The sequence below is a fragment of the Gadus chalcogrammus genome, chromosome 6 (assembly GCF_026213295.1).
Source record: "Gadus chalcogrammus isolate NIFS_2021 chromosome 6, NIFS_Gcha_1.0, whole genome shotgun sequence".
Lineage (NCBI taxonomy): Eukaryota > Metazoa > Chordata > Actinopteri > Gadiformes > Gadidae > Gadus > Gadus chalcogrammus.
This window is the reverse complement of record NC_079417.1, coordinates 17,341,803-17,358,800: the sequence shown is the minus strand read 5'-3', so window position 1 is coordinate 17,358,800 and position 16,998 is coordinate 17,341,803. Positions and strand designations below refer to the sequence as shown.

The 16,998-nt window shown below is 47.7% G+C and overlaps 1 protein-coding gene across 1 annotated transcript; it reads right to left on the bottom strand.

Moving 5' to 3' along the window:
* Positions 1-91: 91 nt before the first annotated feature.
* LOC130384344 (leucine-rich repeat LGI family member 3-like) lies at positions 92-10,138 on the bottom strand. Its single transcript, XM_056592470.1, has 10 exons — positions 10,124-10,138; positions 7,228-7,475; positions 5,895-5,966; positions 4,749-4,820; positions 3,627-3,698; positions 3,274-3,345; positions 2,882-3,051; positions 2,480-2,644; positions 2,298-2,388; positions 92-2,014 (listed from the first exon to the last, which is right to left on the bottom strand). The coding sequence occupies exons 1-10, from the start codon at positions 10,136-10,138 to the stop codon at positions 1,282-1,284; spliced, it is 1,710 nt and encodes a 569-aa protein (XP_056448445.1). The 3' UTR covers positions 92-1,281.
* Between the last annotated feature and the right edge of the window lie 6,860 nt (positions 10,139-16,998).

Here is a 16,998-nt window from a genome sequence, read left to right as displayed (position 1 = left end):
TTGATACTACATACGAACCTCAGACGTCTGGTGTGACAAAACACGCGCACCCACAGTCCTCTTTTCGTTTCGTTTTCAGTGACACCAGCAGGTGGTGCTGGTGCAGGCGCACGGATGTAAGGACTTTTCATTTACTTCTTTTTTTTTATTAATTCTATGTTAACAGTGTCCCGTCAAACTCATGAAGTTTGGTTTCAAGATTAACCTCAATCCAGTTTATTCAAGTTTATTGCATTTATAAAGTGCTGATCATTTTAAATATTTTGTTGGTTTTATTCATTTCTGTAGAACAGAGCACATGAACTGCTCTCTGAGAGGAACGTGAGGTCAAAGATCATGAACGTGGGGTCATAGGTCATGCTCGTTGCGGATTCAGTTTTTGGAATATATCTTTCTTTGAAATAAAGTAATACGTTTCGAAACACTTAGACATTTAGCTGACACTTTTATCCAAATCGATTTACAAGTGAGGCTGAGAACAATGAAAGCATACAATCAAACTGAAAATTAGTATAGGCCTACAGGAAATTATGGATTACTGACAAACAGAAAGAGTCCAGAAAATCCCCATTCCTTTGTTTGTTATCAAGTCAAGCGTACTTTGGATTTCTGTTAATAAGCGGCATGCTGATTGCTACATGTGGGCTAAATTGTTTTAAGGATCCAAAGTTTTACCAATCCATTCAATGTGAACAGTTAATGTACATGCGCACAATCTGTAGAGCACACAATATATAGCATAATACGTTACAAAACATTGGATCATGATGCTCAGGGATCCGACATACACATGGATGTAATTAGTTGTCCAATATTATTGCATAAGAATATATTAAAAAAACGATCATTTGGTTAGTTGTCTCCATCTGTCTGTTGAGACGGCTTCAGTCTGATTGGCTCAGGAAAGCTGAGGTCCCTCTCCTCGGCATGGCACGTGTTTCTTTAAGGGGCCCCTGTTATACCACCAGGTCTGAGTGAGGTTAGCCATTACAAGCCCTTTGGAAATCTGCCTTTTCCTGTGTTTTAGTGACATCACAAGTGGGAATTTCCATCTAGATGTACGCTGGATAGAGAAGCAACATTTGCTGCAGTCAACTGGGAGGGCTGGTAGACTGATCCATCCAGCACACATCCAGGTGCGAACGCCAACTTGTGATGTCACTTTGGCACAGGAAAAGGCAGATCCTCAACAGCTTGCAAAAGGCCAATCACACTCCCTCCTGGTGGTTTAACAGGGGACCTTTACTGCGGATCTCTACTGAGTTGGGTGTTAGGTGGTCTCTACTTGGCACTGAGGTCCACCAGCAGGTGCTGGTAGGCCAGGGTATTCCCCTTGAAGCTGGCGGCCAGCAGGATGTCCTTGTTGTCCACAGAGACCAGGCTGAAGGCACGCGGCCCCCTGATGTTGAGCTCCTGGAAGGGCTGGAAGCGCTGCGTGAGGTCGTCCCACAGGTACACCCTGGAGAAGGAGAAGTCGCTGCCCAGCAGGAGGTACTGGCGCAGGCCCACCGTGAAGGGGTACACCGCCATGGAGCCGCGCGACGGCAGCGTCTGGATCTCAACGAAGCGCTGGCCCTCCCAGCGCAGGATCTTGGAGTCGCCGATGAAGCGCGTGAGGCACAGGTAGAGCACCTTGCGCACCCAGAAGTGCTTCACCATCTGCACGTCGGCCAGCTCTGTGATCTGGGAGTAGAAGATGAACTGCTTTTGGCTGCGGCTCCACTGGAAGATCACGGGCGGCTGGGAGGCGCTGGACAGGATCAGGTGCTGCCGCCCGCTGCCGGTGTCCAGGAACTCCACGTGTGTGTCGCGGTGCCAGGGGTGCAGGGACTGGTGGGTGTAGAAGCCGTTGCTGTTCCAGCGGTAGATGCTGGTGGAGCCGGCCTTGGAGCTGTCCGCCACCACGAAGTACCACTCCTCGTCCAGCTGGAAGGTCTCGATGAAGTTGGGCTTCCTGACGCGCGTCGTGTCAATGTCCTGGATCTTCACGAAGCGCTGCGGGTCGTCGGCCCATCTAGGAGAAACGATGCATGAGAACTGACCATTACAGACAACAACATGGCGGCAGGGGGCCCAGGTGGTAGAGCGGGTTGGCTGGTAACCGGAAGGTTGTTAGTTCCATCCCCGGTTTACTTGTTAGAAAACCGCTGTATAAATGCAGTCCATTTACCATTTAACCACAGTGTTTCTATTATCGACAAACTAATGATAGGCAGTATAATTAACGCTCCAGTTAAGTCATCCTTCTAAACCTTGTGATTTGAGATCAGCAGTGTTTCCATGGTTTAAAGTCTTACTTGTAGATGTGGGAGCCTCCAAAGAGCTGGGCCACCACCATGTAGAGCGTGTTGTTGATCACCACCGGTTTGCAGTAGACGGCAGAGCGGGCTGTGAAACACAAACACAGACGCACCCTATTCAAATGTCTTGATAATGCATTCATCACATTCCCTTCACACAACAACCCGTCGTGACTCACAGGTGATGTTGTGGAAGTTCTTGAAGAGCATCTCCACATGGTCCCAGATGTAAAGCGTGCAGAAGCCTGTATCGGGCTGAGCAAAGACCACAAAGTGATCCTCGTTGAACTCATAGGACTCCACAGACACCGACTGGAAACGGAAGGTTTCATAAACTGCGAAATCTATAGAGAGGGAGAGAGAGAGTGAGGGAGAGAGAGAGAGAGAGTGAGGGAGAGAGAGAGAGTGAGGGAGAGAGAGAGAGAGAGAGAGAGAGAGAGAGAGAGAGAGAGAGAGAGAGAGAGAGAGAGAGAGAGAGAGAGAGAGAGAGAGTTATTACCTGCCCATAAATTGAAATCAAGTCCATTGCCTTTTGAAGTCACTGAGCCTGACCATGAAAGGTAAAGGAGGGAAGGGCCAACCTGCACTGATGCAGTTGAAGTCCCGCGGGGTGAGGTCGTGGATCCTGCGTCCCTGGAACTCGAAGGGACTGGCGCAGTAGATGGCGGGCACCGAGGTGTTGGTCTGCTCCATCCAGTCCACCAGCCACTTGATCTTACAGTCGCAGCGGAACGAGTTCCCCCGCAGGTCTCTGGACAGAGCGTCAAAAGGGCGTTATTTAGAGTAAAGGAAAACCACCATATTTTTAGTATTCCCTAAGAAACACTCCCAATAAGTGGCTGTGTGAGTGCACATTCAGTTTCATGGCAGTGTGATGCTGCCAATGTTTCCACAGGGAACTTGGCTTTCCGCTGAGTGTTCAAAGCAGTACTGCGTCAAGGCACGGGGTCTGTTTCAGCGTGTTAACACTCACAGGTCAGTGAGGATGTCGAGGTGCTGGAAGAGCTGCCGGGGCAGCAACTGCAGGTTGTTGTTGGACAGAGACCTGGAGGATCAGCAGGAAAGAGCAGCTGTTAGCATTACGGCTGAACCATAACACACACAGTCGGACCATGAGAGGTATTCTGGTTGAATGTAAAGATAAAAACAAAAATACAATATTACATTGATCAAATGTTTTCTGGTTTAATATTACATTGGTCAAATGTGTTCTGGTTTAATATTACATTGATCAAAGTTGGTCTGGTTTGATGTAAGTATAAAAACAAATATACAATATTAAATTGGTCAAATGTGTGGAGAACAGATAGAAAGGGGATACTTTACAGGTGGGTCAAAGACTTGAGTCCTCTGAAGGTGTTCTTGCAGAGAGCCTGGATGTCGTTATTCTCTATGAACCTGAGGGACAGAGTCAGCTTCAGAGATTCGCTCATGTTTCACAAACATGGAGAACATCAATAGTTTGTCAATAGGCAGTAGGATAGAATCCAATAGTACCAAAACAACTGGGCACACTTTTAAATGAGATAATTAGAGATTATCTAAGAGATAATAAAATTTGGTTTAGTTTAGATAAAGATACTGTATGTACTATACATATATATTTAAAACAATGTTATTATATTAATACAAACACATACACTATAACTACTCAACAAAACAAAAATAATCAAATGAGTTTCAACGTCATCATTGAAGCCCACTCTGCCTTGGTCGTGTATGGAGGATAACAGCGTGTGCACTTATCACAGACGATCCAGCCGAGGCTGGCCATGAAAATATTATTAGCATTCACAGCGGGTCGCTGGGGTTCTACCCGTTAATGCAGAGGCTCTGTAATGGGCTGCTGCACAATCTGCCCAATCCCTCTTTAAAGCCTGATGGACTGTGTTGCTGGAGGGCTGCACACCCATCGCCAAACGGTTCACCGTGAAGCCTTCAACCTGTGGGCTTTCAGCCGCTTGTGCAGCTCAAAGGATAAGGATGAGGAAACGTTTCTGTTCCAAAGCCTAGCAACGCTTCTGATACCAAACGGGGCAGAGCCTGAGTATTCTAACGTTCCTCTAGTGAGACGTGGACGTTTAACCTCAACGATGGAGGCACAGCAGAGCCTGTAGAGCCGTAGGGCTGTAGGGCAGGCAGTGTGAAACACTTATACTGGTGTAGGAATCACTTAGAGTTACTGGTGTAGCCAGTGTGAGCACTAAGAGGTACTGGTGTAGTCAGGGCAGGGGTCATTGTGAAACACTTACAGGTACTGGGGTCTGGGGGTACTGGGGTGGTCAGTGTGAACCATTTACAGGTACTGGTGTGGTCAGTGTTAAACACTTACAGGTACTGGTGTGGTCAGTGGTCAGTGTTAAACACTTACAGGTACTGTTTTGGTCAGTGGTCATTGTGGAACATTACAGGTACTGTTGTGGTCAGTAGTTATTTTGAAACACTTACAGGTACTGCAGGTGAGACAGGCCAGCGAAGGCGTCGTCCGACACTTGAGTAAACGTATTGGAGTTCAGTAAACTGTGGAAAAGCAAAAGCAAGCCGATCAAGTCCCAGACGTTCATGACTGCTTGTCTGGTGGAACGACGTGTGTGTGGTACTTGAGCTGGGTGACCCCTTGTGCAAACAAATCTGTTTTCATAAAGGTTCTGGTTTCTGTAGCTCAACAGTGTGATTCAACAGCAACACAACACAATACAAGCAACACACAGTGCCTTCTCTTAATAGCCCCACACACACACACACACACACACACACACACACACACACACACACACACACACACACACACACACACACACACACACACACACACACACACACACACACACACACACACACACACACCCACGTGGGGACCTCCACACACACACACACACACTCGATTGCATCTGAGGACACAAGCGGGGCATTGTGTGAGTGTAAGGGAGCTGAAGGGACTCAGTCTTTGGTAACATTCACACTGGTCCAGAGACACTTTACTCTTATTACTGCAATCTCACCACTGTGTTCAATAGCCATTTATTCTAGTGGCTGTCGTCCTGCCATCTCAATGTTACCAAGAGAGACGCCGTCTTGATTAAAGAACGATGCAGGGCATATGAAGGGAAGAAATAAACCTTCTCTTTCTAAAGTTTTAACAACCAAGAAAGCATAAGTGGACTGAGACAAATGTGTTGTTAAGTGTTCCCTTAATCAAGGAGGGAAAGAACAGCGGTAATATAAGACCTGAGTGCTAGAGGGATGCCCCCCATCTGGGTGTGTAGGTGGCGTACTGTAACAGTAAGATGCTGGTAGACCACTGGTTTTTAACTTTTTTAGCATCAGGACCCAAATGTGTCAATAGTCGCCCAAAAATAAATAAGGACCAATATTTGAGTTATAAAAGGGGCCCTTCACTTACTGTTAAAGACATGGAGGGACAACCATTGTGTCTAACCCAATAACATAGTATGCCATTGAAGCATTTGTTAATCCTTCTTTCCGATGCTCTGGGACCCTGTCTAAAGGCCCTCCCGACCAACGCCTAGGTCGCAGCCCACCAGCTGAGGATCACTGTGGTGCAGGGAGGAGACCAGAGAGCAGAATACTCACAGGAACTGCAGCATCTGTAGATGAGAGAAGGCTCCCTCTGGGATGGTGGTGAAAGCTGCGTTCACCATCGTCCTGTTGGAGCATAGAAACGATTTAATAACGTTTCACACGTTAAAAGTAACAATGCTTATTTGGTTCATGGTGTTATGGGTACTTTGTTTCTGATCTTGTGTTTTGTAACTGCGTATGAGGGGCCACTGCTGGTGTGTACTCCCAAAGTGCTTGTGTACTTTCCTCTGTGGTTCCTGGCGGTCTCTTCTGTAATCCAGCAGGATGCAGATTAAAGTGTAGCATGATCCTGTTTTTCTAATTTGATTAAAGACGAATGTCTTTAGAGGTAATCTAGATAGGACTAGCGTTTGCTGAGAATTGCACCTGCCACTTAGACACGCTCAACTCCTCAGTCTCCTTGCCAAAGTTTGGGCTACTGCAGTTAGAATCTGAGCCAGGCCTAAATCTTTATCAGATCGAGGACTCACACAGCGCCCTGCTCCCTTGTTGTCTCTATTGTGACAACCAGGCGACCCTTTTGCTTGCCTGCACTCTTGTAATTCCCTGGGCTGCTGCTCCAACACAATCCCAGCCCCCCTTCACCGGCCGACCCTGTTCAGTGATCGATACGGCTCGAAAATAACATACATTATCCTCCTTCTCTCTGTGGAACACTCTGAGGAACTGTAAAATCTCTCCCCCACACACACACACTAAACCTCTGGGCCTGCGGCTGACACTATCTCTGCCTCAGAGAGAGTGTGTATCTCTCTGTTCTCCTTCACACATCCCCCCTAGGAAATGCATGACCTCTTGGCTAGCAGGCATATGCGAGCTATTGTTAGTGAGTCTCACAGGAGCTGGCCACAGGATGACGACGCTCCACTACTCATGTACTGGCATCGTGGGGCTCTTGTCATAGCTATTATAGCTAGCTGATTTCGGGCCAGGAATGAGCAGAGACTGCTGAAAACAAAGCATCATCTGTCCATTGGGTCATCATCTGTAACAGAGTGGCATGTGAGTGGCAGCATGGCCCGTCCCCTTCTCCAGGTCCCAGCCTGAACCATGTCACACATTGCTTGTGTGACTTTACGCTGTAAGATAACCGATGACCGTATAACTGTGTTGATATAGCTATGTGAGCTAAAACAGAAGCAAGACAACATGTGGCGATGCTGGTATTATGTCAAAGCATCATATATGTGGTTGTGTGTGCATCTCCACACTAGTGGACAACCCAGCACACCACAGCCACATGATCACAGTCCGACTATAAACACACACACACACGGCTCCCTCTCAGTGGGGGGGGGGGGGGGGGGGGGGGGGCTGTACTCACAAGGAGATGATCCCCGGGGGGAAGCTCTTAGGGATGGCCTTGGTGTCCACGCAGAAGGCGCTGTCCTTGGTGCAAGAGCAGGTGCTGGGGCAGCGGGGGATCTTGGGGGCCCGCTTGGCCCCCCCCACCTCTGGCCCCTCCAGCAGGCAGAGGAGGAGAGCCAGGGCCAGCACACCGGCTGCCAGACCCCTGGGACAACCGGCCCAGCCGCGGTCCACCATCATCTCCTTCTTCTCCTTCTTCTCCTTCTAAACTAAAGGCGGGACACGAAGACGGGGTGAGAGCAGAGAGGTAGGCGAGGGGGGGACTTCTGGATGTGTCTTCTGTTCCCGTTGGATTGGCTCACTGAGCAGCCGGTGATGAGCACTCCTGCAGTGTAGTGTTCCTGAAGCTCGATGGCAGCGCTGGTGATGCAGACCGAAGGGTGAGCGGGCGAGGCGTAAAACAAGGAGGAGGGGGAGAGAGAGAGAGAGCTGGAGTCTGAGCGAGGAACAGAAGAGGTGTAGTCCTCCTATCCTCTGTGGGTACTCTGCAGCTTCTCTGGGTTTGTGCTCTCTCATTCTCTCTCTCTCTCTCTCTCTCTCTCTCTCTCTCTCTCTCTCTCTCTCTCTCTCACTCTCTCTCTCTCTCTCTCTACTGCAAGAGGGGAGAGTGAGGGTTCTTTCTCCGCACTAGGACCTGTACGCAGTGCCGCTGACACTGAATAATTTAGCCTCATATGGAACACAGAAAACCTATAAACGATAGCTCCAGTGGTGGCTGTCTGGGGGAAGGGGAGAGGGGGAGCGGGGGAGGGGAGAGGGAATCTTGCCTCCAAGATTTATGTTTGAGGCAATACTGCATTGATTACAGAAGTTGGGATGAGACTCGCTGGATGGGAGCTAGTATTATCAAGGATGTTGGGAACTTCAGTGTGTGTGCGTGTGTGTGTGAGTGCGTGCGTGTGTGTGTGTGTGTGTGTGTGTGTGTGTGTGTGTGTGTGTGTGTGTGTGTGTGTGTGTGTGTGTGTGTGTGTGTGTGTGTGTGTGTGTGTGTGTGTGTGTGTGTGTGTGTGTGTGTGTGTGTGTGTGTGTGTGAGTGAGTGTAAATGTGTGCGTAACTGATTCACTATCAAAATGGCTGGATAATAAGTATTCAATGATCATAAGAAAAAAAAAACGAATTCTTCAAAGATAAATAAATATATAGGCCTACAATGTGTTAAGCCATTAGGCCAACATTCACCACAGTTTTTATTGTAAAACACCTTAGACCGTTTCATGCCGTAAGACAAACACAGGTGTCGCTCATAGAATTACTTATGGGACTTCTAATTCTGACTGAATCTATCTGACAGAATAAGAAGTCTAACCGGGCCCTGGTTCTTAGAAAGGGCAATCCAATAATAAGCGTTTGTCCTACAATGACCCCTCTGCGAAAAGGGTATACAGGAACATAAACAAGATGTAGTTGAACAATTAATAAGCAATCACCCGTTTGATGCCACTGTTCAGTGGTTCTCACTCCCGGTCCTCGACACCAGGAGGTGCTGTGGCCTAAAACATGACGTTCAGCGAGGAGCGATGAAAGTCGGAGACGAGGTGAATAGCAGCTGAGCTGGCAGGACGGAGCCCCGGTGCCAGGCACTGCGAGTTCGCGGGGACAACAACGCTGTTGTCCCGAGCAGAAAGCCGCTACCTTTAAAGCAGTCTGCTGTCTGAAATTAACATCAGGCCATTAGGCCTGTAGGATGTAAAAAATAAACCGTTTTTATAGGGAAATGGGGTAAAATTATTAAAACGGAAAGCCAATTTTCAATGAATTAAATGATCATATGGAGAAGTTTGTCCCGCAGTGTATTTTGCCTCAAGGAACCATAAGGTCCTACAGGGAAGATTTGACTGTACCTTTACGATTTGGTACATTACGTAGCCTACTACTTAATACTGCCCGACTTTACGGTATTAATTTGGTTTGGATTAAGTTATAAATGGCCGAGCTACAATTATGCAAAGGAGCTTCCATTATTCAACCAATCCCCTAACCCTAACCCCAAAGGGTTAATCCGAAACCCCAGAGGCCTAAATTGTGGTGTGCTCATCACAAGGTGGTACCATGGCAGAGATATCCCCCACTACAAGTCTTTACTTGTTGTGGAAGTGCCAGAGACGTCAGACGCAGTCTTTATGATTCATAATATCATCCGAGGCGCACATAACTTTTGGCCGTGATATTAGATATAATATTATATAAATACCCATATATAATATTATTATTATTATATAATATTATATTATAATTACTATAATATTATATGGTATAGATATAGAGCTCCAGGAGACCGCAAACGGCAACAATCCCTTCTCCTCCATGCTGTGGTTCTGTCTGACAGTTTATTGGTCAATGGGCAGCAGCTCATTTGCATTAAAGCTACAGACACCAGAAACAGCGCATTCTGAAGGGACTGAAACGGGGGAATAGCGGTAGGCACGATTTTTTTTCCTAAAAGCTATTTCCAGTAAACAGCTTCAAAAACATGTTTTCTAGAACTCAAATACTATGTCTACTTGTTGGGAAAACACCATAATATGTCTCCTTTAAAGCAACATGCCACCGACAAAGTTTACCGACTCTACGCGAAGACGCATGAGTGACGCGGTAAACCAGAAGAATAGAAGAGAAGAAAATACAATTGATAATAATGGATACCAATTCCAGAAACGTATTATTTTAATCGAAATTAAATCATTTATTGTTGGTTATTAAAGCTATACTGTACGATGTGAGAGAGCTAGCATGATTTGAAATTAGCTTCTCTTCGGAGTTCCGTTAAACTCCTCCCCCGCCCTTCAGGACTCCCTGCCCCCACCCCTCGACACAGAGCCGTGCACGAGCGCTGCTGCTGCTTACGGGTTACTTCAACGGCAACCATTGCGTCACTTTTCAGGCCATTCAACTCCCTCAGCTGTCGCCATCCCTGAAAAGCTAATCCAATATTTATTCTCGTTTTTCCTCGAGCAGTCTCCAACTTCTTTTTTGTTGCTGCCTTTTCAGTTTCTGTCTTTCTTTTTCTTGCCTTTTTAAAAGGATGAACTGGGGCAAGTAACGGTGGCAGTGGTAACTTCAGTTGTTTCTCTTCCATTGTGTAAACGTTGTAGGCTCACTAGTCCACTGTAATGAACTACTATGACAACAACGCTTTCTTTGCCCTCCGTGAACGCGCTCAGGCCGGCTCAGGCTCGTACACAGAGGGGAGAGAACGCGCAGGCTTGTGATTGGTTCTTTAGATTCGGGTACAGTGTCTCCGATTGGTAAGCATTTTAACAGGTTTATAACAGATACAGAATTCGTTTTTTTTTCGCTTCTTTTTCATTGCCCATAAGTTATTTATTGCTGTCAGGATGTAAAAACCAATTTCAACAACATATTAAAAAGTGCATATTACTGGATCCCGTACAATATGCCTTTAAGCACACAATGTACACCGTAAGAAAATAAAATGTCGACTTCACATATAAGAAAGACTACTGGGGGCAGTTAATTTCAACATCAACATAAATTGAGCCCCTTTTTTTCACATGTGAATTGGCCAAAAATATTTTCGTTGGCCAAGTCAGACTTAAGTGATTCTCACTGTCACTGTTGTCGACAACCTGATTGAAATCAGTACGACGAGATGCATGGATCAAAAGAGCGCTTGTTCTAGACCAGGGGTCTCAAACTCGCGGCCCGGGGGCCAATTGAGGCTCGCGGAATGATATTTTGTGGCCCCCTACTTGACATCTAAGTTTAGTGTTAGTGCGGCCCCCGCGATGTTGTCAACGCACATTTGTGCTGAGTGGCTTGCCACGATTTTTTATCACTTGTGATAGGGTGACCAGATGTCCCTGTTTTGCCTGGACAGTCCCAATTTTGAGTTGCGTGTCCTGAGTCCCGACAAAAGCCAAAGGACGCTAAAATGTCCTGGTTTCCACCAACCGCTATGAAATGTCCCCTGTTGTCAGCGATAACATAGCCAACGTGATCTAAATATAGCCCGATCATTAACTTAGGTTGGGTCAGTTGTGCTCTTTTGTTTGGGGAATACTTGATGAAGCCCAGCCTGACCCAGACTCTACCTCCAGCGGTCCCCGGGTAAGTCGAGTTTGAGACCCCTGTTCTTAGACCAACTTCGGAAAGCTGTAGTTCCACCGTAGAGACGCTAGAGTTCAGCAATACTCCCCGTCATGCAATGACGTCGGTTAGGAAAAGTGGAGTCGAATTCATTTTAAACAGCGCTGTGTTTTCCTATGTTCGAAAGGAAGCACCTATTCATCTCTCCTTGACCCGATGAGGTTTTCCACAAAGATTAAGGAAAGGAGGCATAAAGGTTAGGAGATTTGACTATTCGTAGAGGCCCCTGGTCTGCGGTATTTTAGTTGGTTTCCTCCTTCCAAATTTTCTGCGTCCAATCAGCGAACAGAGAGAGTGGCTGAGAACAATGACGTTAAAGTCAGCTCTCGTTGACGGACATCTTTACGCACAGTGTTTGTTTTGTTTACAGCCTGCGCGCAACGTTATTCCTGGCCAAACGTTAGCGATTGGTTATGGCAGATCCAGAGTGGCACTGGGCAGATACAATAGTTTTGAATTTCATCAGAATCCCGCCTTCAAGTGAGTTAACGTTTGTCAATTGGGTATGTCCAGACATTCTGTGCAAATGAAATTAAGTACGAGACTCTGGTAGGACCAGGCAAGGAAAAACACTGACTTCAACCACTCTAAAGGCGAACAACTCAGGGTTTTTAAGGTGCTACATGTGTAGAAACTGGACGTAAGTCCCTCTTCTGTGACGGGGGCGCCATAACTCACAACCAAACAAAAACAATCAGCCCCATTGTTCGATCAATCGCAAGTCGGCTTTAAAGCGGCCCAGGGACTTGAAAATCGGCCTGCTCGCTCATTATCCCTGTTAGCATTAGCATGTCAGGGGAGCGTGTCTATGTTCCCCGGGTCCTATGTTCCCCGGGTCCTATGTTCCCCTCTTTGCATGAGACTGGGGAACATAGGACCCTTTTTTTAAAAAAGGGTCCTATGTTCCCCAGTCTCATTCCCCGCTATTCCAAAAAAGGGTCCTATGTTCCCCGATATGTACGTGACCGGGGATCATGTTAGTGGACAGTTTTTAGCATTGCCTGTGTCTGGCAATGCCGCATAGGACCCTTTTTCAGAAAAGGACCCTTTTTCAGAAAAAGGGTCCTATGCTCCCCGGTATGTATTGCTACAGGGGAACATAGGACCCTGTTTGGGAAAAACGAGGAATATAGGACCTTTTTTTAAAAAAAGGGTCCTATTTTCCCCGAGCGGGGAACATTGGTCCCGGGGAACATAGGACCCGGGGAACATAGGGATGACCCCCATGTGAGCATGCTCACTTGTTAGCCTTGCTAGCATTATTATATCAGCATGCTCGCATATTAGCCTTGCGAGCATTAGCATGTCAGCGTGCTCGCTTATGAGCCTTGCTAGCATTAGCATGTCAGCGTGCTCGCTTATTAGCCATGCTAGCATTAGCATGTCAGTGTGCTCGCTCATTAGCACCACTATCATTTTGAATGTCAGAATGCTCGGTTGTTAGCTAGCATTAGCATGTCATGGAATATTGGGCACACATCATGTTTGCTTCCACACCCATTTTCTTCTGAAAACGAACATGCCGCGACAGGTCTGGTTATGATGGACGTCTAGAATTGGGCTACTTGCGTGTGCATGTATTTCTTTTGACTTTGATTCATTAGGGCCTGACAACATTTCCCAGGAAGTTCAGTGTACTTAAAGAGGTGCTTGTTGGTTGTTGTTTTTCTCCGTAAATGCTTCAGCTTACTCCTGAAAGCGCTCCACCCAGCTCACCTCCGGTGGGAACCAGTTTAATTGCACAGAGAGAGGGAGAGCATGTAGCAGCAGCTGGAAAACATAGGCTGCCAACTCTTTAATAAGGACATGGTAGCCCAAAATATATTAACGTTTAATCTTTACCGTAAAATGGATGATTCAATTACTTTATTATTATTATTATTATTATCATTATTATTATTATTATTTTATTATTATTATTATTGATATAAACACATTATTCTTGTGGCCATCTTTTTATAAAAATAGGACATAGGTTACGGTCGACTTTAATGTCTGGATTTATTCATAAACCAAAATGATTTGGGATATCAAGCAAAGAAAGATTCTGTCTTTGTAATCTTCTGTGGGCACAAACAAGATGAGGTAAACATATTTTTTTGTTTGTATGGAAATCTTTGTGGGTTTCTAAAGATTCAACATGTTCCCTTTAATAGTGCATGTCCATTCAAAAAATAACCACAATACCAGCTGTGTTCCTAGAACCAGATTATTTTATTTCCAGATTGCCGTAGACGAGTGAAAATCAAGTTGGGGAAAAACACTCCTCCTCAGAACTTAGGGGGTAGGACTTAGCAGAGGTAGCATTCAGCGACTGCCATGTTGAGGTGGCACAAATGAGTCATCAAACCAAAACAGGCCTTTTCTCAAACCTTAGCAGCAGACACCCCCACCGTATCCTGTTCTGTCTGGCTGTGCTGCTCTAAAGCAGAGCCTTCACGTCTGCGTCTGGACCAGCTCCAGGTTCTTCTCTCGATGCTGGAGACTCAGTGTTTGGATTAGTGGCGGAACTACGTCAAGGGCGAGGACGGTCGCCCACATCCACCACCAAGATGGCTGTGGCCATCCCATGAGGGGCCAGGAGCCCAGAAAAAGACCCTCTGTCTCCGCCCCTAACATCTGTTGGCCGTTGGGCTTTTGTTTCTCCACATACCTGCTGGGACTCTGGGCCACTCTGGGAGAAGCACGATTTCAGGGCTTGGAAAAACCATGTCGTATTTCATGGGATTTCTTCTTCGAAAAAGCCTCCAGCTGACTCTGTATTCATGCCTTAAGACCTACAGTGACAACGTGAATATAGTATGTTGTTGTAGGCATTCGTACGCTAAATCTCCAGCAGTTCTGTGCAATATGATCATTAGTTAGAAAAGTGTAAACACAAACATGGACAGACAAGGACAGCGTGAGATGGATTGGTCCCGCCAGCCGCCGCCCGTTGATGGATCACCTGTGGTTCCTCGTGACGTCACAGAGAACAAGGCACGATCACCCGCCTGAGCATGAGTCAAGGGCCACTTTATATGCAGGGCCACCGACAAGCATCATGTGACAGGGAAACTCAATAAAGCATGTGTTTGTCCCCGCAGTGTGACCCGCTGCACTCATCTGTCCTCATAGACGATTCCACCTGTAAAAGGCTCCTGTAACGTCGTCACCAGGCCCCTAATGCCCATCATCATTCCTCATTTGGTGTCCCTAGGGGGGAGGTCTCTAGCCAGCTACTGTACGTGATGAGGTGGGGGTCAACCTCGCCTAGAGTGAACCAGCCTCCAAACATTGAGGTAGTATGTGTGAGCCTAGCTAGAGCTAGCTGGATACTGAGTGTGCTCTCCGTTTCCCCAAGGAAGGACAGCGTGGATCCTGTCTGTTTCCTTGGCTTCCTCTCCTGGTGTGGGGAGGGGGGCGGCTCAGACATTGGGAAGGTATGTCAGGCAATCTCATCCCACCAAGCTCAATTCAATTAAAGAGAGTACAAAGACATATGGCTCAGAGGCCTGTGATATGATTAGAGAGCCGGCGTTGATTCATGCCCTCCCTTATCTCGTTGTCACTGACGGCACAGGGCCTTAAGTGGGGACACTCAGAGAAAGGTGCTGGGGGGTTACTCAGTCTTAGAAAGCTAAGGCTCTGTTGTTTGGCTGCCAGGTATCGTCCGCTCTTATTTATTATTGTTTTGGGAAGACTTATTGTTTCATCCCAGTGGTGTCGATGGCAACAGAAGGTAGTGGTTGTCCTCCCAGGACAGCCCATGTTTATCACTAGAGGCCGTCCGAAGGCCATGTGCTGGTTCTCAAGAGCGGCATTACACAGGAAGTCTGTTGGTGTCTGGCAACGTAAACACAGCCATGTACCCAACGCACACTGAACACAGTCCAGTAACCACCATACGCTGAACACAGGACAGCCCAGTACCAACCACACACTGAACAAAGGTCAGCCCAGTAACCACCACACACTGAACACAGCCCAGTACCCATCACACACTGACCAAAGGTCAGCCCAGTACCCATCACACACTGACCACAGGTCAGCCCAGTACCCACCACACACTGAACACAGCCCAGTACCCATCAAACACTGACCACAGGTCAGCCCAGTAACCACCACACACTGAACACAGCCCAGTACCCATCACACACTGACCAAAGGTCAGCTCAGTACCCACCACACACTGAACACAGCCCAGTACCCACCACACACTGACCACAGGTCTGCCCAGTACCCACCGCACACTCAACTCAGGTCAGCCCAGTACCCACCGCACACTGATAGTTATATGTGGGCTCAGTGGGGCAGATGAGACCTTTAGGACTCAGAGGTTCAGGACCAGGTCTCCCCGGATGGTCAGCATGGAGCTGAACCAGAGGAAAGTCAGGAGGACGGCCGACTCCCAGAGCCACCATGATGACACCATTTGGGTTTTCAGGCATGATAATGTACATATTCATATTCACCCACACAGACACACAGACACACGGAAACACACACACACACACACACACACACACACACACACACACACACACACACACACACACACACACACACACACACACACACACACAATCACACACACAAACACCCCCTCCGACACACGCACCCTCATACACACACTCTCACACACTCCCACACACACACACGCACACATTCTCTCACACACGCCCACACACACACACAAGCACACACACACACACACACACACACACACACACACTCGGACACACACACACACGCTAACACACACACATCACACACACACACCCCCTGTTACCCCCCCCCCCCCCCCCCCCACACACACACACCCTCTGTGGGGCGGGCTGCCATTACAGACAGAGGATCTGTCCCCTGTGAGCGGGATGTGTTGAAGGAATGTGTGTCCAGGTATCCTCCTGTCGCGGGGGGGGGCGGGCTTGGCTCGCCCGTTGATCCTGTTTGATAAAGGCCCTGACAGGCCGGATTAGGTGTCTCCTGCCTGGAGGAGCCCCGTCTCTCCGCTCGGCCCAAGAAAGTCGATCTGGTGGGAAAGGGGCGGGGCCCTGCCCCCGGGCTCGCTGCTTTTGGGACGCAAACTCACCGTCGAGCAGATGCACACACAGACACACACACACATACGCATACACACGCACATACACACACTAACAAAGCGCAAACACACACACACACACACACACACACACACACACACATGGATGTACACACACACAGATACACACACACAGACACCCGCAAAAGCCCATACACGCATTTGCACGCACACACATGCACACACACACACGAAAACTCATACACAGTGCAAACACACACACATACACACACACACACACGCATACATACACACATACACACACCCTCCTTACACTCTAACACACACACACACACACACACCTGTCTCACCGTGGGCGAAACAATGACACCCTTGCTCATCTCATTTAACTGACCACACCCTTGCGTGTCGACTATAGAAATCTTATTTTTTTGTATATATCCGCGAATGGTTGAGAACTAGGCACAGGCAGGCAGGCAGACAGACAGGCAGGCAGGCAGGCGGACAGGCAGGCAGACAGACAGACAGTTCTCCACGGAATAGCTAAAGCAGCATTCCTGAGTGTGAAGCGATGC

What these genes read in the sequence shown, in the direction of transcription:
- LOC130384344 (XM_056592470.1), bottom strand. An exon ending in CTACAGATGCTGCAGTTCCT is followed by an intron (nt 4,821 to 5,894) that starts GTGAGTATTCTG and finishes GCTTTTCCACAG; the next exon opens with TTTACTGAACTCCAATACGT. An exon ending in CTGTCTCACCTGCAGTACCT is followed by an intron (nt 3,699 to 4,748) that starts GTAAGTGTTTCA and finishes TCTGTCCCTCAG; the next exon opens with GTTCATAGAGAATAACGACA.